Here is a 23,875-nt window from a genome sequence, read left to right as displayed (position 1 = left end):
CTCTGTGTCCTCTAAGTGGGCAGATCTTCCACAAGTCATCACATTGCAAGGGGACTTATGGCTGAACCATGAGAATTATAATAATGTTTTGGTCCTGTTTTTCATCCAGTCTCAAAACAGTCTCTTGAATGAGATAGTTGCAGTCATACACACATAGAAGTTTCACCATGCAAATTAGTTTCTAAAGACAATACCATAGTTATTAGTGAAAACACTCAACGAAGAAAGGGAGAAAAATGCTTCCTATATGCTTCTAGGCCAAATACACTGTGTCCTGATGCTTTATGAATCAAATTTTAGTAGCTCTGTTGACTGCAGGTTTTGTACATGGATAGGTTCTGGCAGTGTATGTTAATATATGGAGTGTAGAAGTAATATCCCCACTTTCAGATATATTTTGCTTATAATTGACCTACACTCCTCAAATACTTTATACTCATTGTGTAAAAATGTTTTGAATTTATACAACTTTTGCATCTGACACAAAGAAACATCTATTTACCTGAAAGTAATATTTGCAACGTTTGCAGGAGTTTACTTAAATGTTCAAAAAGACAGTAAAACGATTATGCTTAAAAAGTGACAGGCATTCACTTAAATTATAGGCTACTTAAGTATAGGCTACTTAAATTATAAGTAGCCTATACTTGTCCTATTCAAACAAATCTAGAAGGGTGTTTAAGATTTTTTGTATGCTTACATGGAAAATTGATAAGTAACTTACCAGCTTCTACATACATGGTGGAAATGGAAATAGGGGTAAATAATGAGATGAAGCCAACTAGCAACATGTAGAACTTGAAGCCCATCTCATTTACTAAAACTTGATTAACTTGAGTTAAACAAACTTAATATTCAGTACCTTGCTTATGCCAACTGAATTATTTGAACTGAAACTGAGTAATCATTTATCTTACTTCAACAAACATTTTTTATTAGGGTAATAGATGTAAAGGACTTAAGTTCTTGAATGTGTTGCAGTGGATCATGTCCAGAAATCGGCTAACTGTATTCTCTGAAGGATTATCATGTCGTGCGCCACAGTATTTTTAGTGTTGAGTTCAGAAGATCAAATTGTCAACATTGTCATGTCTTTATGACAAGGTTCTTTTCTAAAATGTGTACTGATTGTTGGCTTTAAATATTTTGTTTCAGACTTGTAACTATCAAAACAACTTAAAAGGCCCATTTGTCACAGTACAAAAGATGCTTTAATCATTTTTTCCTTACATAAATCTTTATGTATCTGCCAAAAATTAGATTATATTGACTTGCAGACTGGTTTTTGAGCAGCAGTAATTTGTTTTTACATAAGCTTTGGACTTCAAAGCAAACAGAACTCCAGCAACATGGTGTGGGTAATATGTTAAAAATGCTTGGATAGCTATGGTAGTTGTACTACTTTGGCTTCTGCTTGCATGTTGCAGAGAGCTTTAGGCAAAGGAGAAAAAAAAAAAAGGAATTGATCTGATTATTTTTTACAATTATTCCATGAAAATATATTTTTAGTTTCCAGAATATGTCCAAATAATGATAAATTACTTTGTGGATTTAAGTCCTTTATTTAAACTTCTTCCTGCATCCTTCTATAACAAATATATGCAAATTATTTTGTTCTTTAGATATTGGACAAATATAATGTATGTTTCTGTGTTCCCACAGGACAAATGTTTTTTCATTTGATTGTATTACATAAATATAATTTCATCAACTAAAATGAGCTAACTTTTTTTTTTTCATCCTTATTCTATTCAGTGTCTTTTTCTTCGGAGCCATCCTTGTAATAGCAGCTACTTTCCTATACGGTTATGATCCCAAACCTGCAGGAAATCCCATTAAGGCATAGCAGACTTCCTCATCAACCTGCTTCTCAAGACCATGCACTGGGCGCCTTGCTAACAATGACATGTGGAAAGTGTCATTGTGCACTGCAAGGAAAGGATTCCTACCCTGAATTGATTGAAAAAATGCTTATGAATAGTTCTGAACAGCCAGAGGGGTTAAAGGTAGATGATGATACTGTCTGTAACTGATAGGAAAAGAAAAAAGACAGGGGAATGCCCAGTGCAACCTGCTAATAAAAAACTTGAAAGGAACAAAAAGTTTCCATCAAACTGCAATTAGGAATGTTTACAGTTTTGACTGGGATTGCATCAAAAGAATTTACTGTACTGACTGCTGCAGAAATACGTCCTATGCACTCTTCAGAAGAGCACATGACAACGCTGTCAGATTGTATGTTTTTGCAATTTGACTATATTTAATCTTAGTAAATATGTTTTTAACTGTTTGTCTATTTACATGAAATCAGCTGAATATACAGCATAGTTCTAAAGTGATGGTTCTAATTAAGTATTCTGCATTAAAACTGTGAAGATTGAAGTACGATTGAAAGACACTTTGACAACATCAAATATTTTTGTATTTTTAGAAGACTGATTTAATAACGGAATTCTGTTATTAAATTATAATATTATAATTCTGTTGCTTATATAAAACTATAGTAAGAATGTTAACATTCTCATCTAAGTACACAAAGGGAGAAATTCAGAGTGAAAGCTGGAAATCTCTGTTGATGCTCCAGTCTTCATCAGGACAGCCTGTAATGTTCCATGAGATGCCATAACTGTGAACACAGGCCTGAGGTTACTGAACTAACCTGGAACTCAGAGTAAGGTTATGATGGAGTGCTTGATCAGATGTCAAGTTCATTCTTTTTATTGATTATAAGACAACTTTTTGCTAGAACCTTTAAATTTGTTTTTATGCATTAGATATCCTCTGGGGATTTTTTTAACCATGACTTAAAAAAAAAAAGCCCATAATAAACATTTTATTTTTTTTTTTCCTGTAACAGCTGCATCTAGAGCTATTATGATATATAATCTGTAGACTGTACTTTATTACAGAAGTGTTTTTTTAAACAAGTGGTGTTTATGCACGAGCTCTTCAAGGCTCTCTCGGTACATTTCTGTGTAATGGCTCAATTAGAGGGTTTTTTTAAATTGTTATTATTTTTAATGTTTTGTCCTGGAGTCCTTGACCCAACAGACTTAAATGTTTTTTTGCAGCTATTCAGTCTAGTAGTGGAATTACTTTAACAGGAATCTTAATGAAAAAGTAATTAGTTGTGCAATAGGTAAATATAAAAGCATGCTGTTCTTCTGTTTTAAACCAAAAAACAACTTCACAAAGAAACCTAGATGCAATTAGAACTTAAATCAATTAGACTGTTATGAACACTTCACTTGGTGAAGTATTTGCATATAGCCAGAAGCACACACACAAAAGCCAGAGTTAATAAAAAAAAGCTGTCTTAAAAACCCACTTGTTTCCAGGAGATGTGTTCACCATCAATATTGATATAGAATGACTTCCTAGCCACGTTACACTTGTAAAGGTATATATGTATACAAAGACATATCAATAGTCCCTTACCTGTAGAATGGCAAGTGGTAAAAAAGTATTTATTTTTTTCCCTTCTCATGCACTTTCTCACTTCTGTCTTATGCTAATGAACACATAGTGAAGAAAGAGGTGTTTTGAAATGTTTACCAGAGTACCTCATCCTCTTCCTCATTGTAGTGGTGGATTGACAAGGAGATTCTGTAAGAGTCCTCTGAGATTTTTTTAATTAAATACTGTAAATGGGAAAGGAAAAATTCCATTTACGTCAGCCAACTAAAAATAGTGTTCTCCTTGAATTATCAGCTTTTTATTTGCTTATCATATCAGAGTGAGACATTAAAAAAATTCCAGAGTTATGCCAAGGGCTTGCTAAGTTTAGTTAACTCTGAATCTGTCCCAGCATGCCATCATTGCCAGAGTCCAAACTATCTCATAGTACCCTAAACTGGCATTCTACATTAATGTCAACCCTTTTATCTGTAACATTCCATGTGGCAAAATCTTAGAAGCATTCCATGTAGTCCTCTCACCACTGAAATGCAACATGAGGTGAGATGTGCCCATAGAACAGTGGATCGCAGCCTTGCCTAGTGTAGAGTGGGAAGTGCACCATGACTGAAATTGTCTGAGAAGTGTTGGTAGTAAGAGCTGAATTGGAGTTGGCCTACGCCACAACAGTTTTAATTTAATTCATCACAGTAGTGGAAATGTTTAAGTGGTAGAATTGGTTACTTGAGGAGTTGAGGAGTTTCTCAAATAAACATAGAAAGGAGGTTGAGAACACTTTAAAACTGTTTGTACAGGAAGGGACCAAATAGGCCAAATAATCACATTGCTGGAGTGAGTTTTGCTACATATAACCCAGTTTTATTACTGCAGGTGCACTTTTCAATATTTGTTAAGAAGCATCAGTGTAAATAAAAGAACAGGAATATGTGCTCTTTCCTTTTGAATAGGATGTCAAACAGCTTTGGAAACAATATGTTGATTCTAGTAAGGAACAGTGATTCCTATCTGTAGTGACTCCTCCATGCATTCACTTGATTGTTTCAGTAAGTTTTCCATTAGGGGGATAGATCTCTTCGCACTAGTTGCTGTAAAGGAAGTGGGAATTTGCACTTTGAGCTCTTTCCTTAGCCTATAAAGGAACCCTAGGGCCAAGGCCCTCCAGGCTGAAATGTGTTATTCTAGACAGAGGGAAGACAGTCGATGCTTCTTAAGAACAGAAGGGATTTGAGGAGGGTTTACTGATTTCTTTAACCTTTGCAACCTGAGAGCATATGCATGTTTTCTTATTGGAATACTTTCATATCTGAATTTTGAAATGTAAAAAACAAACAAAACCCCAGTTTTAAGTCTGTAACTTATTAACTAACCAAAGAAGCATAGCTAGCACAGAGCGTCAGCAAGTAGGGGATAGTGTGCTTTGAGTTTGTCCTAAAAGCAATCTGTAGGAGTCCAGCTTCCCCAAAATAAACCTGTCTTTCTAAACTATTTTTCTGACTTTCAGACAATGGATTTGTTAGTTTAGTTCTATATTTTGGAGGCTAACCTATACTTAGCAGAACTTTATTTAAATATTTATAAAGGTATAGCTAGATATTTATTTGCAATGACTTGAATCATGTGAATTACTTTTTTTAAGACATGCATAATGGAAGTAGTAGTATTTATTGAATATTGGGTATTTGGTAGTTTCATTTGAGAATCTCTGGGATACATGATAAATTGTCATATAACAGTAAATATAGAACTATCTTCAAAGTAAAATAAATCAGCAGTTCAGTGGTGAAAAACTTAATAAAGTAAGATACTTTTATTTAAACATTATATTTCTGTGCTATCCACAAGTGCCCAATAATATTTTTTTCTCAAAGGATTCAGATAATTTTATAGTTCTAGTCAACTTCTTTGCTTTAGGCAAACTATCAGAAAACTTCCCTTTTTGTTTGCTTTTGTAGTGGGTAGATTATCCAGCTTCTACAAGGTAACATCTTGAGGGTTTTACCGTAATTTTTTAGAAACTATTGTGGCTTTTTTTCCTAAAAAAAAATAAATAATATCTTTTTTTGGTAGCAGGTACTTGCGTTTCAGTTACTTATACTGGTAGTCCTCACAGATTTTTAGAAGTATGCAACTGTAATGAATTTTGTTAAATTGTTTTAAAACTGATAAATGAAAGGTTGCATTTCTTCTGTGTTTCATTGTCAGTAGCTTTCATATTTTAATATATTTCCTCATGAGTCATGCATGTTCTGTTGCATTTATGCAATGATATTTTTCCAAATTTGAGGTTGTTGCTCATTTCTTCCTGTTGACAGTATTTCTTGCTGGATGTGGTGTTTGAGGAAGGTTATTTACTGTTTTCTTCTCTGAAATCCATGTTTTGTAAGAATGAGATATTAAAAAATATTACGGGGCTTTTTTCTGTGTTAGAAAGTTAATGTTTGTCTATAACATGGTATTATACCATATGTGGTGTTGTGTATCATTACCTATGGTGTTCACTTACTGTAAGGAAGTCCAAGAAGTGTTTCTTTGCCTTTGTTTTCATTGTTCTGTTCATTTTTAATGCTCGTTGTTTTCCACAGGAAGATACTAAAGAGTTCTGCTCCTCCCAGGTAAGCTCATTACATGTTTTTATATATCTAGAAATAAGTTTTACTGAAAAAATAATGCAGGGGAAAATACAACAAAATTAGTAGGATTAGTTAGATTATATTTTCTGCTCCAATTACTGTGAATCCAAATTTCTCTTGAGTTGAATTTATAACTTTTTCTAATTATTTCCTGCTTGGTGAATTTATAACTGTTTCTAGAAGGAAAAATATCTGTCCTGAGGTGCTTTTCAGTGTTCATTCTTGAATGTCTGCTGCACATTTGCATCCAAGAGTAGACATGACATTTTAACTCTTGCCTTCAACCTTCCATCAATGTTCTGACTAATTAGCCATAATAATTTCATTAGCAATTTATAATATGCTAAGCATATGTTTATATTTGCTGCCAGGAGTAACATCTTTTTAGATTTTTAGAAGTTTGTCAATGTATGTCAATATATTTTAAATTTTGTTTTAAATATGTGAGCCAAATATAAAACATATATTCAAAATTGTAGCAAATTTTTTAAGGTAGTCTTAAGATTTTCTTTCTCATATGTCAATGATGAAATTTGTGTGTGCTTATACTCGAATATGATTCTAATATATGGTGTTTCCAGGCAGTTTGGAAACAGGTGATTTTTTTTTTTTTTTTTTTTTTTTTTTTTTTTTTTTTTGGTGTAACAGTGCTGAATCTTACATGGCCTAATATTACATCACCTTTTTTTAATCCATGTTGAGGTAAAATACTGTATTTTTCCTCGTCTGTGTGTAGATAATGTCATTATAGTAACAAACTGGTTAAAATTAAGCACTAGCTTTATTAAGAATATTATATAAAACTGTTCAAGAGCTTTGTAAATGGAGAAGCTTGCCTTATGAATATTTTAGCAGAAAAAAAACTGTTTTGATTAACAGTTATTATTTCAGAATATAATTTTGATACAATATTATATAAACTCCAGAGGGCTATTGTAAGATGTTTGTTAATGGTATCTTTTAAATATACAGGTTACTGAATTTTGCCAGAAATTGAGTTTTGACTGAGACAATCTTATTTTTGACCACTGTATCATGACTTCCTGTGAATCACATTCCAGCAGTGCTCTTGTGACTGTCTGTGCACTCTTCTGGTCTGAAAACTGTGATCTCCTTGTTCAGGACTTCAGCTCCTGAACTGCAGGTAGTAGAGAGCATCTGGGTACCACGTAGTATAGAGTGTGATTGTAAAACACTGTAATCTTTTGTAGAAGAGTTTTGCCACAAGTTATCAGGACACAGCTGGTGATTCAGAAGCCTTTTTTTTTTTCCTTCTCTGTTTTAACTATGTAATTTTGATAGCACTGGACAGTACTGTACAATATCCCCTCTAGAATACACCACCATCAGTTGAATCATGTTACAATTTAGAAGCTGAGGTTTTGTATAGCTATAATTTACAATATATCAAAGAGCTGAACAAAGTTGATAAACTCACTTCTGGATAACATTTCCCTGTCCTTTTCCAGAGATACATATAATAAAATCAGGTCATTTCACCAGCTATGCACCAATAATTTTCAGGACTCTTCATTTCTGTCAAGTTTTTTTGTCAGTTCCACTCTGACATTAGCGATCATATGCAGCATGATTTAAACTGAAACGTTTAGGCCATTAGGTGACAAATAAATTATTCATCAACTAACCAAAGGAGCATAGCTGGTACAAAGTATTGGGATGCAGGGGGCAGTGTTCTTTGAGTTTGGCCTAAAAGCAATCTGTAGGAGTCTTAACCAAAACCACTGAAACTGTCTTCTCCCTGTGCTTTAGAATCAGTGGTTTCACTTTGGGAGAGAAGTACTCTGTTTTCATTCTGCTTCCAAGAAGATGGCAATACCTTCTACTGCTAGTGGGTAGTAGTATGTATTTACTTTTTGTATAGAAGATTCGATAGTACAGGTGTTTAGATGTAACAGACAGTTTTTGTTTCTCTTCTTCAGGAGATTAAATGCTTGTCAGGAATTTGTCTCTCAGTTAAATAATGGCAGAGCGGATTATGTCAGGACTTACGTAGGTAAGTGGAGTTTGATATCTGAAAACATGTAGCTGGCTGAAATTCATGACAGCAAAAGCAAGTTATATTTATCTAGAGTTTATTCTAAAGTTAGAAATTCTTACTTTAATTGTCTGCTGAGCAAATGAGCAATGAGCAAACTTGGTATTTAAGCTGTGTTTGTTTTGGAAAAATTACATCAATAACAGGGTTTGGTCTAATATAAAGGTCTGGGTGGAAAAACAGCTGTTTGATCAGTCTAGTTACAAAATGTCTGAGATATAGTTATGTTAACTTTTTTTTTACCTGAGTTCCTCAAATGTCAATAACTTATCAAAACTTTTGTTACAAGTGATTGATAATAGCAATGGCTGCAAACACCCTTTTTCCCCCATGAGTAGCCCAGTAGATCCACACTTGGTGTCATGAGCTAGAGTCTGTTTGTCTCACTGTGAGACTGGAGTAGATTCACTGGCTGTGCCTCATGGAAGAAAGTCCATTAAAAGCTTCATTAAGATGAGAGGGTGCTTGGTCTGAAGGCTAATAGTTTAACTCAAGCCCACAAGATCTGAAGCGGTAAATGATTTGCACCCCTTTGTTACCATAGTGGTGTGAGTGCTGTAAGGGAGCTAGAGGATGGGTCTGTACTCTGGATGGAAGTTGGTAGAAGCCACTGTTGGTATGGACAGAGAAGATGTTAATGTGTGGCTCAGAGTTTTGGGGGAAACAGGGTTGTTGCAGGAGCTGGGGAGATAGGGATACGCAGCGGGGGGCTGGAAGATGGAGGACTGTGCAAAGATGAACATAGAAGACTGGTATCTGGTTACAACCGTGGGGAGCTGTGTCTGGCATGGTGACTGTAAAAGCACTGGATGTGGACAGGTGTTGCTTGGTTTGGTGCTGCCACGCTGTACAATGCCTTGAGAATACTTATTACCTGCAGGCTGTGGTAAATCAGAACCTGGCATGGCCTGCCTGCGTGAAGTTGTCAGAGCTTTCCTAAACTATGTTTAAAACATAAGAGTAAGAAAGGAGAATGTGTCAAAGTTGGATTTTTAAGATTGATTCTATGTGTGTGGTTATGTGCTTTGGCTCTGGACATGTATTTTGGTGCCTTTCAGACAGATCCAGCAGGAGCTGCCTGGTTTTTGCTCCTTTTGTCCAGGCCCCTCGGCCAGCTCGGGGAGGGAGGGGCTGGAAACGATCCTTTAGGTTCGGTTGGGAAGGGCTACCTCGGAGGACTGGTGCTTGTGGGGGTGTGTGAGAAACTGGGGCTTCTGAGGGGCGTGCAAGGCCGCGGTAAAATGCCGGGTTTGTCGGGATAGGGAGAAAAAGCCCCGTGTCCCCGGCAGCAGCGGCGGGGTCGGTTGTTCGGCCAGAGGTACCGCAGAAAGGGGGCTCCGCTTCCCGTGGGCGCTGTGCCGGGTCAGGGGCCGGAGCAGGGCCCGAGCGGTGCCGGAGCAGGGCCGGAGCGGTGCCGGAGCGGTGCCGGAGCAGGGCCCGAGCGGTGCCGGAGCAGGGCCGGAGCGGTGCCGGAGCAGGGCCCGAGCGGTGCCGGAGCGGTGCCGGAGCAGGGCCCGAGCAGGGCCCGAGCGGTGCCGGAGCGGTGCCGGAGCAGGGCCCGAGCGGTGCCGGAGCGGTGCCGGAGCGGTGCCCGAGCAGGGCCCGAGCGGTGCCGGAGCGGTGCCGGAGCAGGGCCCCGCCCCTGCCGCCCGCCCCGCGGCGCCGCTGCCCTCCCGCCTGCCCCCGCCAGGCGCCCGGGGTGGCGCGGGCGGCCCGTCTGCGCACGTGACCGCCGCTGGCCAATGGGGCGATCGCGTGATGCGCGGCGGCGGCGGCGCCCGCGGGTGGGTGGCCAAGATGGCGGCGGGTGCGTGAGCGGCGGCGGAGCGGGAGGGGAGGCCAGGCCCGGCTGCTGGGGAGGGTCCGCTGCTGCCCCCGCTCCCCCCCGGGGCTGTAGGATGGTAAAATGACCCAGGGGGGGAAGAAGAAGAAACGCGCCGTGAACCGCAGTATCATGCTGGCCAAGAAAATCATCATTAAGGACGGCGGGACGGTGAGGCCGGGCGGGGCCGGGGGCGCGGGGCGGCCTTGCGGCGGCGGGGCCGTGCGGAGCTCGGGCAGCGGCCGGAGCAGGTGCGGCCGGGCCCGGTGTGGCGGGGTGAGGGCCGCGGGCCTCCGGCAGCCGCGGCTGAGGCTGCGCGAGCGGGCCGAGCTGCGGCTGCGGCCCCGGGCTGGGCTCTGGCGAGGTTTCAGTTTCCTTTATGCTGCGGGTTGCTGCAGCCCGGTGGTTTCGTTCCGGCAACACAGGCTGGTTTCCTTCAGGCAGTTGCCCGAGAAACACCTGTAAAGGTGTCCCGGTAGTTCAGGCTGCCTTCGTAAAGGTTCTTGCTCGGTGTGGGTAGTTCTTGGGGCTCAGAAGCAACTGCAAAACAGCGTCGTTTCGGGAGCGAGGCGCAGGTAGCTGCAGGGGACCTACCTTGGCCCGAGATCATGAGGTACGTGTCTAGACCTAACTTGACACTGAACATGATTTAAATGAATCTTTGCGGAAGGCAGAGCTGCCGGCTGTGTGCTCGGAGCAGCAGTTGCAGCACAGTGGCCCGCGCCGGCAGCTGGGCATGCTGAGGGCAGGCAGGAAGCGCGGTCAGGATGCGGGTGCAGGGCTGGGCTGGGCCTGCACGGCCAGGTCTCCATCCCTGCAGCCTGCTGTCCTCCCTGCTTCCACAGGCTGAGAAACAACATCCCAGCGAGTGGGACACATCTTGCGTCAGAGAAGACCTGTAGAGGGTGCCTGGAATAAGTGTTTTGCAGTTCCTTCCCATGATCTTGCTTCCTCTTAAATCCTTACCTTTTTAAAAGAAAGGAATCTGTTCCGTGTTTCGGCTGCTGGAGCTGCTTTTGTTGTCCTGGTTTTTCTTTAAGTTGATGAGTAGCATTATTTCCAATGTATCATTGTGCCTGGATTTTTTCCATTGTGTAACCTTGTGTAGCTTTGATGTGTGGTCTCCTAAACACAGTATCATTATTTCAGAGAGACATCCTGACAGACTAAATGTCTGGTGGCCCTTTAGTTTGTCTTTTTGGAACAATAATGAGAAAACGCATCCAAGTCACTATAGCTGCTCATCCAGTTGGTGACCGACTGTCTAGACTACTTGGTGATGAGAAGAGAGACTAATTCTGGTGATGGATGTTTATGTTTTCCAGGACATGTCTTCCTGATCTTTGTAAAGATATAAATGTATGTGTAACTTGTACACCTGTCAAATTTTGAAAATACGTTAGAATACGTCATAGAAGCAGAGTAAATGTTGTTGCTCATGGGACATGCTTCAGAGGATTATTCTCTGCAGTAATAATTTATTAGAATACAATATACTTCAAAGTGTCCATTATCTCTCAACTTTAACTTTCATTTGCTGAGAGAGAAGAAAGGATATTATAATAACTGTATTCAGTGTCTCACACCAGTTTCAAATTCAGTGCAAACTTGTGTGAGTTGTGTATGATTGTCATTTGTTTTTAAAACAGTGAAAAATTGGCTATAAACATTAGATGTTTTGCGAATGTATTTGTTTTAAATACATGATGAAGTTATAAAGTCTGGTATAACAGTATTCTTTATGCTGACAGGAAAACCTTTATGCTTTGATTGTTTTGTTAATGTTTGGTGAAACATTTACTTAGCCTTCTGTGCTCAGTCTCCTTAGTTTCTTTGCTTACCCAACGTACTATGTGACATTATGGGAAAGAGGTAAATGGAAATGGCCCGCATCTTTAATATCTCCAATTGGCACTCCAGTAGTTAATCAAGCTGTGCCCAGTTTCCAGCCTGATTGGTTTATTTTGAAACTGTTTGACATCAAAGAAAACTTTGTGACTCTTGTGCTGGCAAGAATATACAGCTGTTTAATGAGGCGTTGTCACAGGCAAAAAGAGTTTACTTGATGGGGAATTTTGGTCAGTTTAATTTATTGTCACTTTTAATGTCTGGTTCTGATGTGGAGAAGAAAAAGCAAGAGCAAAAGCAAAAACAAGTGAAAGGGAAAAAACACCCATTGCCGCATCAAAGCCTCTCCTCCGGCCACAGGTTATGCCAGGTCCCCTTGGCAAGGTGGTGGGTGGTGCAGGGGGTTGGGTTGGTGCATAGTGGTGTTTTTGTGGTGCTCCCTTTGCAGGTTAGTAGCTGTATCACAGAAAAAAATGTATAATGGTGTGTGTACTCAAGTGTGTGTTGTTAGATTCACCAAAGGAGAGGTGGTAATACAAGTGGAGTGGTTTCAGCACTGTTCTTAATTTTCCCTTCTTTTATGACCAGTTGGAATTCATCTTATTATGAATTATTATGATTATGCATTTTTGAAGCAAGCATGAAATTAATTAGGAGGTACGTGCCTGTGCAGTTCTAGGGAGAATTAGAACTTAGTACTTTATTTGGTGCCTTTTCCTTTCTAGCAGGGGAGCAGCAGGTAAGATCTTGCATCTGATACCTTTGTTGCTTTGATAGTTATTCTGTTGTTGCCAAGTGTGTGTCCTTAGGGTTGCCCAGCACATACACTTTTTATCACTGGCCTGACTGACTGTACAGGCTGTTCGGTTAAAGACATTTTCTCTCTGACGAGAGAAAGGGGTGTTCTTAGGATGCAGGTTTTGCCAAACAAAATTAAACTGCTTTGGTTACGTGGTTGCAGAGGAGGGTCGGTTGCTATTACTCTGAGTGCAAGATCTTGGTTTCACGTTGTTCACACAAAGGCTCAGTATCTTTTATCTCCAAGTGTAAAGCCTTCTGATTTGATTGCACTTAGATGATTACATTATGCTACATTAGCCAGTTTGTAAAGCACGGTGGGGCCGGTTTGCAGAGTAAGACAGGGCTGAATAGCCAGCGCCTGCACTGTACGTGTTGGGCTAGGAGGGTACAGCAGATTAATACTTAAGTCTTGTGGATTGAATGTACATAATATATCTTAATGGATCGTAATGTAACCACTTAATAATCTCCTTCCGTATTTCTTCTGCCTCAGGAGTATTTTTCTACTTTATAGTCAGAACCATCTTTAAAAGTAGCAATAGAGGTAATGACATTACTTTTTTTTTAATAAATAAGAACAAAGAACAGTGCCTGTGATAAGTGAGCATTAGCTACAGGAAAGCAAGGAAGTTTAACCCTAGTGATATAAATGTTACTTCTTTTTGTTTCTGTCAGTGTGCTGGAAACATCAGGTTGCTTACAACTGTATTACACGGCAGAGGACAGCATTCACCTGCTTGTATGCTGCTGAAATCACCAACCCTTTAGCTGTGCAGAACAGCTACTGGTTTCATTCTGCTGGTTTGGTTTGTCTGTGTGATGTCTGAGTAGCTCACCAGAACTGGAGGGCAGTGTGGAGACTGATTGATGTTGAGTTTGTGTTTGCTGTATGTGAACAGAATGGAGGTGGTTTTGAGCCCTGGTGCTTGGAGGGACAGGGATGATGTGTGACTCCTGCCTGACAGCCTTTTATACCTTGGGAGGGTCACAAGCCAGTAACTTGACAGGAATCTGGAGACTATGAGAAAGAACCTGATTTTCTGTGTGAGACTGAGATTGTTACTTAGTTTTGCAGAGGTGGATAAAGTTTTTATCCAAAACTAAAATAATGGTTCTACGTGGAAAAGGACATGAACTGTGGAAAGTGAAGATAATTATAGCCACTTTGCAGCTATAAAGACTGTTCTTTTACATCCTTAAGAGAACAGGCTGAAAAAATAGCAGAAATAACTGGATGATCTGTCTGTATTTTCTGAAGAGGACTTGGGAAAGAAGAATAGCACAGGTCTAAGGTACTTCTGTAGTTCACCATATGCATAATGATATGGTTACTTTTAAAAATTATTATCCTTTCTAGCAATAGGAGTGGCCAGTGTGGTTTTCTGTATTTATTTCCTACAGTTGCTAAAAATATTTTTTTTTTCTCTGTGTTGAAAATACTGGAATCTGGAAAGAAAAGCTAGGTATGACTTGCATAAATCTTGTAATAAAAGAAAGATTCTAGTATTACCTAATGACACCTAAAATAGTGTAGTATTTGAGGTTGAAAGACATCTCTGAAAGTCTCTAATCCAGCTGATCACTCTCTTCCCCCAGACAGCATCAGCTGGAGCAGTTTGCTTAGGGCTGTGTCCAGTCAGGTTTGGGGGATGGAGATTCCACAACCTCAGTGTGCAGCCTTTTTCCAGGGGTTTGTTTTGTTCAGGGTTTAAGTAGAATTTCCTGTATTTCAATGTGAGTCTCCCGTCCTGTCACTCATGTCTCTGAGAAGAGTCTGGCTGTGTCATCTTTAGTCCCTCCCATCAGATATTTATACACCTTGATAAGAGCCCCCTGAGCCTTCTTGAGAAGCAGCTGAGGACCTTGGCCTGTGTGTGTTTGCTCATTACAAGTGCTCTGTATGACCAAATCAGTGCCACTGTTAATAACCTTCACACAAAGCTGGGAAAGTAGATGTTAAGGCAGAACTTCTAAGCTTAAAGAATGCATATGAGATGTCTGATGAGTTATTTGTGCTACCTTCATGTGAAAATGATTAATGCTCTGTTTCCTCAATTTGCAAATGAGGAGCTGTGGCATGTTGTTGGACAGGATACATTTACAGAGTATATGAGTTGAGCAGGTTGTCCCTCCCATGCTCTTTTTGTTCTCAAAAACTACTTCTGATTATACCAAATTATGAAATAGTTTGAAGTTCCTTACTTTTGAATATTTCTTGCTTCCCAGACTGGCAGTATAAGTGGTTTATTTTTTAATTTGAGATGGGGGTGCACTTTGTATTCTGCAGAGGATTAATACACTTCATGCTGTCAGCAGCAAAAGGGTTAAAAAAGGAGTTTCACTCAATACCAGTTAGCTTGAGTAACTATGTTCTGATGTTTTGAGTCCTGTTTAATTAATACTTCTGTTTATAGTCTTCAGATGTAGGTCTCATGACTGTGATAGATTGTAAGACATTTCACTCACCTGTTTTTTCTTGTTTTAGCCTCAAGGAATAGGTTCACCTAGTGTCTACCATGCTGTTATAGTGATCTTCCTGGAGTTTTTTGCTTGGGGACTCTTGACAGCACCTACTCTGGTGGTAAGTGACATGCCTACGCTTTTTCTCACTGAATGGGGGATTGGGCAGTTACTGCAAAGGCATTGAACATTCTCTGAATTAAAGTTACATACCATTGAGCTGCTCTGTTGTGCAAATGAAAAGTTCTGTATTTTTACTTGGAATCAGGAATGAGAATTATTTCATTAAAGCAGTCGTAATGGTGCAGCATAGCTGTTCATGTGCAAAGCTGCTCACGCTCAAGCTTACATGTAAATAGTTTTTGATTTTAAACCAGTAAGACAGTAATGACATCATCATGTCTTTCAAGATGCTACAAAAAGTTGGTACATTACAAATAGAAAGACAAAAATACACTTGAAATTGGTAAAATTGCGCAAGTGTGTGTAGGTAGAGAGATCTTTGCTGACATGGCTGTGCTTCAAATGGAAGCTTCAGCATGCAGGCCCTGTTACACCAGTCAGAGCTGCCCTGTGATTAGTGAAACAGTCATACCACCGTGTTTGTACCAAATTATTTTTGAATGTAGTTGGTTGCTTTCCATTTGGATTTAATCTTTGAGAGTGACACATGCTTACAAACTAAAAGGAGCAAAGGCTTAAAGATCTCCAAGCAATTTCCACCTAAAATGCAGTCTTGGTGCAGCTCTGTAAGCTGGTGTTAACCCTGACATTGGTCACTGGGTGGAATCCATCCCACATAGCACAGGTCGGGCTGAGAGAGGCGCCTGTTTAACCTGTGTATCTAGGCTCTGCTCTCCCAATGGAGAGGGGCTTCAGAATGATGATGTCTCTCTCCCCGGTCCCCTACAGATGACACAGTAACATGTGAGGAGTCTGATCTGAGATAATTTTCTGGGTTCCCTGTGGTCAGTTTAGATTTCAGACACTGAAGTTTGGTGATGTGAATCCTTCCCAGAGTCCTAAGAGAACTGAGGCCTCTATCCAGTAAAGCTAAAATAATAATCTTCCATGTTAATTAAAGATTAAATAGATTATTTGTGGTGTGTCTTTTTTTCTTCTTATATACTTTATGAAAATATAAAACTGCTGTGGGTGTCTCACTGTAAAAGTTGGATGCATCATGAGCAATATTTATAGTTAATATTGTGTAAATGACAGTGTTTATATTTGTTCTCCAGGTTTTGCATGAAACCTTCCCAAAACATACATTTCTAATGAATGGTCTAATTCAAGGAGTAAAGGTAAGGTGGCAAAAGTTAATCACCAGTTTTCAAGATGTTGGCTTTTATGTGTGCTGTTTGGTTTTCTGTTTCGTTTACCTCTATTCATGACTGTCCAGTCACCCTGTGATTTCTCTTGCTGCTGAGGAGGAGGAGGGAGTAAAATTTAAAGTGAGTGATGGGAGGAATATAGAAATGAATGCCAATCGAGAGAAACATTACCGAGATTTTTTAATACAGCACTCACAGTATAAATAAAACGGGAACAAATTATTGCTGAAAAGCAAATAGGCATCATTTTACTGTAAGTAAGATACTGCTTGGTTTGTATCTGCTGTTTGGGTTCAGCAAATAAAAAGGTAATTGACTAATCCCAATTGAAACACATGGTGTTAAAATTTGTGAGTTTACTTGGAGTTTGTTGTTCCAGTAGGATATTTTCACTTACATATGTTTACCTGAATGATAAATATATAAAACTATAAAACACCATTCATAAAACTGCCAGTATGACTGGTTCATCTGCATTTTTAATTTTGTGTAGCTCTGAGATAATAAATCTCAAATTTTATGTAACTAGACATGGACTAGATGAGTAATGCTTGAGCATACCACCTTTGATGCCTTGCACTGTAGTCATCAACTTTAATAAATAGAGCCCAGCATGCAACCAGGTTGTAGTATGATGAGCTGTCATGATTCTAACCATATAGTAGTTTTTAACTTAAATTGTTTTGTGTTTTTTTCTTTTAGGGCTTATTATCATTCCTCAGTGCCCCACTCATAGGTGCCCTGTCTGATGTGTGGGGACGAAAGTCCTTCTTGCTGCTAACAGTATTTTTCACCTGTGCACCAATACCACTAATGAAGATCAGCCCATGGTTAGTAAATTCTTGCATGCTGGATTTGCTGTTTCTAGTCAAGGTTGCTATACGTGTTTGTAGCACTGTTGATAAAATATTGTTTGTGCTCAGTGGAAGGTTGAAGCTTTCGTATTACTTCAGTGCAAAGTTGGGAGAACAGAGTCAAACTGAAGTAGCTGCCATGAGGCCAAAAGCCTTGGTCACAATTTCAGAGCTGCTGTTTCTGAGCTCTGTGTTGTAGGCCCCACTTCCTACCTCAGCACATTTGCAAAAGGTGCTGGAATGATACGCAGTAAACTGTGCAAGTCTTTATTCCGGACGTTACTCAAACACAAATCCATTATGCAGAAATGAAAGCCTTACCTAATGCTAGCTAGTGTACAAAGTAACTGTTTGTAACCTGAAACGTTGATGCAGTTTTATGCTTTTGTTTCTCAAGTTGTTTTAAAACCCACCAGCTTTCATGCTGTGTGTAAGTTAGTAAGCTCTTAGCTGGCGCGTACATTTCCCAGGTAGTGCATGAGTCAGAACAGTGTGTTTTTGGACTGCCCGTGTGCTGTACCTGAGGGTGTAGCTGAAATTACAGACTGCACTGGTGCAGGGCAGAGCCAACTGGTCAGGTAGCTCCATGAGCATTTTCAGTTTTCCTTCCAGTCACACAGGTTGTTCATGAGTTCTTCATCCCTTTTCTGTGAAGCAGTTTGTTTCTAGGTATAGATTAATGTTTCAAATCATGAGTGCTAGTGTCCATAGCATAAAGATAAGGCTAATGTTGAGCCCTCACAATGACCAGATTCTCAAAATGCTGAAATTCCTATCCTGCTTTGGGTTGCAGGCATCCAGTCAAAGTTAGTACAACACCTTGTTTCCTAGAAGTAATGAATCACAGCAGCTTTTGCAGATGTTAGAAAATGATGTTTGTCTTGGTACTTGATGGGCTAGGGAGAACTTACACAACTGGATCGAGACATGTTCACACTGGCTTTATCCAGGTTTATCTTAATACGTGGCAGGACAAATTGGACAATGTGATTTACTGTTGAACTGTACTTGGATTGTAGAGAGACTTTTTGTTTCTGTTTAGCTGTTCTAATTTTTCACAATATTCCTAGGTGGTACTTTGCTGTCATCTCCGTCTCTGGAGTTTTTGCAGTGACATTTTCTGTGGTTTTTGCATATGTAGCAGACATCACCCAAGAACATGAAAGAAGCATGGCCTATGGTTTGGTACGTATTGTTTTGGCTCTGTTCCTGTGCTATTCAGTACTAAACGCTTCAGTGGGGAAAGTTTTTCAAAATTGTATTTTTATTTCTTGTCTGGCAAGTTGGTTTTAGTTTGGAGTTTTTCTTGTTTAATCGTTCCTGTCATCCAGTCCTGGATCTTTTGAATATTCTGCTTCTAACTTAAACAAAATACAACTGTGTTCAAAGCTGTCCTGTCAGCATTAGTGATGTAATTTTGAGGGCCTTTAGTTTATTCCACCATTGTTTCTCACACTGGTGGTACTCTGTTATCTTTTCAAGATTCTAACCTTTGGTTCCTGGATAATTTTGAAACTGCTGTTGTACTGTATCTTGGCTCCTCCTGCTCGCCTCTCTCGTTGTGCTGCTGCACTTCAGAACAAATGTAGCTGAGTGACTTGTCTGGCTTAAGGTCTTGCAGCTCATGCCCATTATCTCCCAATAGCTTGCCAGATCCCAGGAGCCTCCACAGCCTCATGTATTGTGATTAGCAGAATTATTTGTTGCATTTAAGTTAAAGAATCCATTATCACATTCAGGAGGAAGAGCCAAAAGCAATGGATATAGAACTAAATAGTTTAATTCTGCATGTACACATCAGGGATTGAGATTTATTGAGGAAGTTCTTTCAATTTTAAAGTTAACACCTTTCACAAGGCCAGCTGGGTAACTGAAGTCTGCTTTCTGAAGCTGTGTTGTAGTGTGTTGGAGTAACTCATTACAACAGAATATCCCCTTTATACATGTGATATTGTTCTTAACAGGCATTGCATATTTCACTAATACAAAGATAAGTACAGCTCGCCATTTCCCAGAGCTACCAGCAGACTATATGGTTAATGAAACCTAGGTGGGTCAGTACATGCAAGAGTGAGTGTCGTGTTACTGTCCAGTTATTACAAACAGTTGTTTTTCTTGAAAAATGGCTGTCTGAAATAACACAGCTGCTACCACATAGACACAGAAAAAGGTTACTTAATCACTACCCAGTTGAAATGGTTTGGTTCTGAACATAAGGAGAAGTTATCATACTGTTGACTTATAAAATGGAAAATGTCATCAGCTGTTACTTGTTCCAGGTTTCAGCAACCTTTGCAGCAAGTTTAGTTACCAGCCCTGCTATTGGTGCCTACCTTGGTCGAGTCTATGGAGACAGCTTGGTAGTGGTCCTGGCTACAGCAATAGCCTTGTTGGACATCTGCTTCATCCTTGTTGCTGTACCAGAATCGCTGCCAGAGAAGATGAGGCCGGCATCCTGGGGAGCACCCATTTCGTGGGAACAGGCTGACCCTTTTGCAGTAAGCTATTTAAATATGCAATATTTTGTTACTTGTAAATCTTGAGCTTTTGAGATGGGGAAGAGACAGAGCTTACTATGTTTCATGTTTGAAAAACAAAGCCTGTATCTTTTTCAAGTTTAACTCTGCTTTGCTCTTGCCAAAGATCTTGCTAAACATGCACGGAATCTTTTGGTGGTACCACATAATAGCTTCATTAATTGACAGGCTTTTCAGATTCTTGCTAGGTATGCTGTTCTGAAGATGAAGTGTTTTATAATACATTTTTCTTGCCATAGTCACTGAAGAAAGTCGGCCAGGACTCGATTGTGCTGCTAATCTGCATAACAGTCTTTCTTTCCTACCTCCCAGAGGCAGGGCAATATTCCAGCTTCTTCCTATACCTCAGACAGGTAACAACATTTTTATATGGATTTGAGCAAAAGTAAATGTATAGGAAAGTTTTTTAGTATTGCTGAGTTAATACAGAAACTGCAGATAACTAGTATGATTTAAAAGCTTCCAGCAGCTATTTAAATCTTCTTGCTGTTCTGGTTTTGTCTCTTTTTAGAGACAAAAAGATGAATTGAGGGGGTGATGAATTTCTCCTATTTTTGTAAATAAATACCTGCATTATTCTTGTACTACAACATTCACTGTTAAGCTTTTTTGAGGGGAACCATTTATTTGTTTTCTACATATGCCCCTTTATTTTTGTATACTTAGCTTGATTTAATGAAAAATTCTGGTCTTCTGCATTGTGAATTCCCCCAGTGATGTGTGTGACATCATGATACAGTTTACAGTTAATAATCAAGTTGTCTTTTTTAATATAGATAATGGGATTTTCATCTGAAAGTGTTGCAGCATTTATAGCAGTCCTTGGGATTCTTTCCATTGTTGCACAGGTCAGTTATTGCCGTGCATTTCACTGATCTGGTAACTTAAAAAGAGCTCCCTTAACACTGTGGTTCTAGAAATGTGACTCCCCTTTTCTGTAGCTTTCTCTAAGTCTCCAACAATTGATTAACACTCTTGCTGTAATTTAATGAAAAAACATGAATATCCAAAGTGTTAGAAAAACTACATCCTTTGTGCATCAAAGAAGGGGTGATGGTTCGTTCATAATTTACTACTAAGTGGTTGCTAATTTTTTGGTACAGACTCCTGAATACTTGGCCAGTACTGCTTTTGGAGACTTACTTGGCTTTTTGAAATATTTTATTTGCATATATTTAATATTTAGTAGAAAATGCTATTTTTATTTTATTTTTAAGAAATTAATGTTTTTAAACTTCCCCCCCCCCTTATCAGACAATAGTTTTGAGTTTACTCATGCGATCCATTGGAAATAAAAATACCATCCTCCTGGGCCTAGGATTCCAAATACTACAACTTGCGTGGTACGGGTTTGGATCAGAACCATGGTATGTACATTTTATTTTAATATCTGGTATTTTTCTGCATTTTATCCTTTATCCAAGGCGTGTGTGCAGGTGTCTGCATGCATGTCTGTGCTGCTGCAGAGCAGTGACCTGGGGGGCCTGTGTTGTTTCAGGATGATGTGGGCAGCCGGTGCTGTGGCAGCCATGTCCAGTATTACTTTCCCAGCTGTCAGTGCCCTGGTTTCACGAACTGCTGATGCTGACCAACAGGGTACGTTTTTGTCTTAATGCATTGAATTATAGTGAAAAAAAATAATGCTGTGAAGACAGACATGTCAGGGGGTCATCATAGTGCTAAGTCAATCAGCCTGAATCGTGGCAGAGAGCAGCCCTGAGCAGAGGTTGCAAGATTGTTAAAATCCCAGTTAACTCTTGGGAGTTTTAATAATGTGCCTGTCACATCCTTCTGGCACAAAGGGAAAACATTCAACAGGTCCCAACAGCAGCAAAGTATTTAACAAACTTGATATGCTGTTTATTTTCCTCACTTCTGTCAGAAGTTTGCTTAGCTGTCCAGGCTGGATGCAGTGCTTTCTCTGTGTGAGACAGTGAAGGCAAGGATATTGTATATATTCTGGTCTCTGAATAAGCAGGTATGGAAAGTCCTACTCTGTACCTAGAGGGGAGGTGGAAAAAACACATTGAATATACCATAATGACAACTTTTTGTCATTCCTTGTTTATTGCTACCCCTAGTACAACACCATTTTAGAGAAGCTTTTCTACTTGCATCAGTTTGAAGGTGAAGTGAATGAAGTCTTACTGCTCTGTTCATAATCCATTTAAAAGTTAATTATATATGTATAATTAAGTGTATTTTACTTTTCTCAGGTGTTGTTCAAGGGATGATAACAGGAATTCGAGGACTGTGTAATGGTTTGGGACCAGCACTTTATGGTTTCATATTCTATATTTTCCACGTTGAACTGAATGAACTCCCCATGCCTGAGTCCCCATCAGGAGGTAGTGAGGTCACACAGTACCATTTACAACAGGTATTCTTATTAATTAAAAAAAATATATTAGGAAGGCATCATGTGCCACTAGTTCTTGAGTATGATGATGTGTTACATTTTATTACTGTAACTCACAGATAAACAACTGATGACGCTGGTAAAGGGAGAAATTGAGAGAACGATGGACTAATAACTACAGCATCCTGCTCTTCTCATCTCCCTGACAGTGTAGTTACCTTTCATGTGCTGTACATTCTTGTTTTGTCACCATTTAGTCTATTAATGAAGCTCTCTGTATTTTTTTAGTTCCTAATACATATGAATTTGTTGAGAAAACTGAGCAGCAAGAACTTGCAAATAGTTATAGTAAATAGTCTGTTAACATGTGTCTAAAGGTTCATTAATACTTTGTGGTGTGTCTGTTGGTTTCAGAATTCTATAATTCCTGGACCCCCATTCTTATTTGGAGCGTGCTCTGTGCTGCTGGCACTACTTGTTGCCTTGTTTATTCCTGAACACACAAACCTAAACTTACGATCCAGCAACTGGAAGAAGCACTGTGGCAGCCATGGCCATCCCCACAGTCCACAAGCTCCTGGTGAAGCTAAAGAACCATTACTGCAAGATACAAATGTATGACACAGATCCAGGAAGATCTTTTAGACTTCTTTTTTTCATCAGCAGTTCGGGAAACACATTCCAGTTCCATCAAACGTTAATTTCTTAAGGTAATCTTAAGAAGTATCTCTCTGCATGAAATCTGTAGGAATTTTAAAAAGAAAAAGAAGTTTCTCCAAAGATGTTGCCGCTGAGTTAATAATTTGCTTTTCAAAACAAACTGTTACGTACTCATCTCTTGCCATGAAATACTGTTACAACTAAACTTCACATTCTACTTGAGGGACAAAAAAATAGAAACCAGGCATGAGCATGTGTCCTTCCCTTTCCTTAAGGTGGTGAGCTTTAATTATAGTCATGCTACGTCTCAATGAGACATTCTAGCATCCATGTGGACCCATTCATTTTAATGTTGTAAAATCTTGGGTCAGATTGATTTCAAAGCCTTAATGTAAATGTACTCGAGTGGGGAGAAGGTGAGTTGGTATCATTTATTTAAGAAGTCATATGGCAGATTTTTTTTTTAAGTTTGTACTAAGATAAAGATCACATGAGCACGCTTGCTGAACAGTAAAAGTTATTTTTTATGTAAGTGCATTTACTCTTTCTATTTTTTAATTAAACGGTAGTGTCGAACACTTGTTTAAAGATGAAGTGGGTGTTTTGAGCCTACAAGTTTTAATACTGGCTCTAAAACTCTGCTTTCCTAAGTACCGTTTATGATACCACTATATTTCTGATGTTTGCATAATCGTATAAAGGACCTCAAAACTTGAATACACAGACTTAACTATAAGCTGATAGCCTTGAATATGTCCGTGTGTTATATTGTGGCCTTTGAGGACTGTCACAAATAACCCTTTTGCATTACAGAGCTAATGTTTTAGTCCTAAATTTTCAGGACCCTTAGTACAGAAGAGAGCTTTATACAATTACTGATGTGAATTTCTCTAAAAGTGTATATTTTTGTGTCCAGTTGTATTATTTAAGTGTTCCTTTGTATAAATTTGTGTATAAAGTATTGTATAGGTTTAAAATGTTTTCATCTTGTGGTTATTGCTTAATGCTTTTTTACCTTTGAACATTCACCATGGTTGACCAAAAGCAGGAAAAAAAAATGTAAATATACTGTTAATAAAGTTGAATATTTTAATGAA

General features: G+C 39.2%; 2 protein-coding genes across 6 annotated transcripts in view; both read left to right on the top strand.

Annotated features, from left to right (window-relative positions):
• Positions 1–5,830, top strand: part of SLC35A3 (solute carrier family 35 member A3) — a 20,666-nt gene extending 14,836 nt beyond the window's left edge. For both annotated transcript variants that reach the window (XM_051624806.1, XM_051624805.1), the window contains exon 8: positions 1,756–5,830. In XM_051624806.1, coding sequence (XP_051480766.1) covers positions 1,756–1,846 — 91 coding nt within the window. In that variant the 3' untranslated portion in view covers positions 1,847–5,830. The remainder of the gene's footprint in view (positions 1–1,755) is intronic.
• On the top strand, positions 2,180–23,875 carry MFSD14A (major facilitator superfamily domain containing 14A). Of its 4 annotated transcripts, XM_051624800.1 has the most exons (16): positions 2,180–2,235; positions 6,000–6,029; positions 7,020–7,191; positions 7,818–7,896; positions 7,988–8,061; positions 15,060–15,155; positions 16,276–16,338; positions 17,071–17,198; positions 18,293–18,407; positions 19,502–19,720; positions 19,999–20,112; positions 20,536–20,607; positions 21,014–21,126; positions 21,258–21,355; positions 21,976–22,139; positions 22,533–23,875. In XM_051624800.1, the coding sequence occupies exons 7-16, from the start codon at positions 16,312–16,314 to the stop codon at positions 22,737–22,739; spliced, it is 1,257 nt and encodes a 418-aa protein (XP_051480760.1). In that variant the 5' UTR covers positions 2,180–2,235; positions 6,000–6,029; positions 7,020–7,191; positions 7,818–7,896; positions 7,988–8,061; positions 15,060–15,155; positions 16,276–16,311; the 3' UTR covers positions 22,740–23,875. The 4 variants fall into 4 exon arrangements, with proteins under 4 accessions (XP_051480760.1, XP_051480758.1, XP_051480759.1 ...); XM_051624798.1 differs by lacking the exon at positions 2,180–2,235 and having other exon boundaries at positions 5,927–6,029; XM_051624799.1 differs by lacking the exons at positions 2,180–2,235; positions 6,000–6,029; positions 7,818–7,896 and having other exon boundaries at positions 6,696–7,191.

Source organism: Apus apus, chromosome 7 (assembly GCF_020740795.1).
Source record: "Apus apus isolate bApuApu2 chromosome 7, bApuApu2.pri.cur, whole genome shotgun sequence".
Classification (NCBI taxonomy): Eukaryota; Metazoa; Chordata; class Aves; order Apodiformes; family Apodidae; genus Apus; species Apus apus.
This window is presented reverse-complemented; position numbering and strand designations above follow the sequence as displayed.

Bases quoted from the DNA above. Each gene is read 5' to 3' on its own strand.
- MFSD14A (XM_051624797.1), top strand. From the start codon at position 10,010: ATGACCCAGGGGGGGAAGAAGAAGAAACGCGCCGTGAACCGCAGTATC. The intron at 10,097-15,059 runs GTGAGGCCGGGC...TTCTTGTTTTAG, and splicing joins TCATTAAGGACGGCGGGACG to CCTCAAGGAATAGGTTCACC. The intron at 15,156-16,275 runs GTAAGTGACATG...TTTGTTCTCCAG, and splicing joins TGACAGCACCTACTCTGGTG to GTTTTGCATGAAACCTTCCC.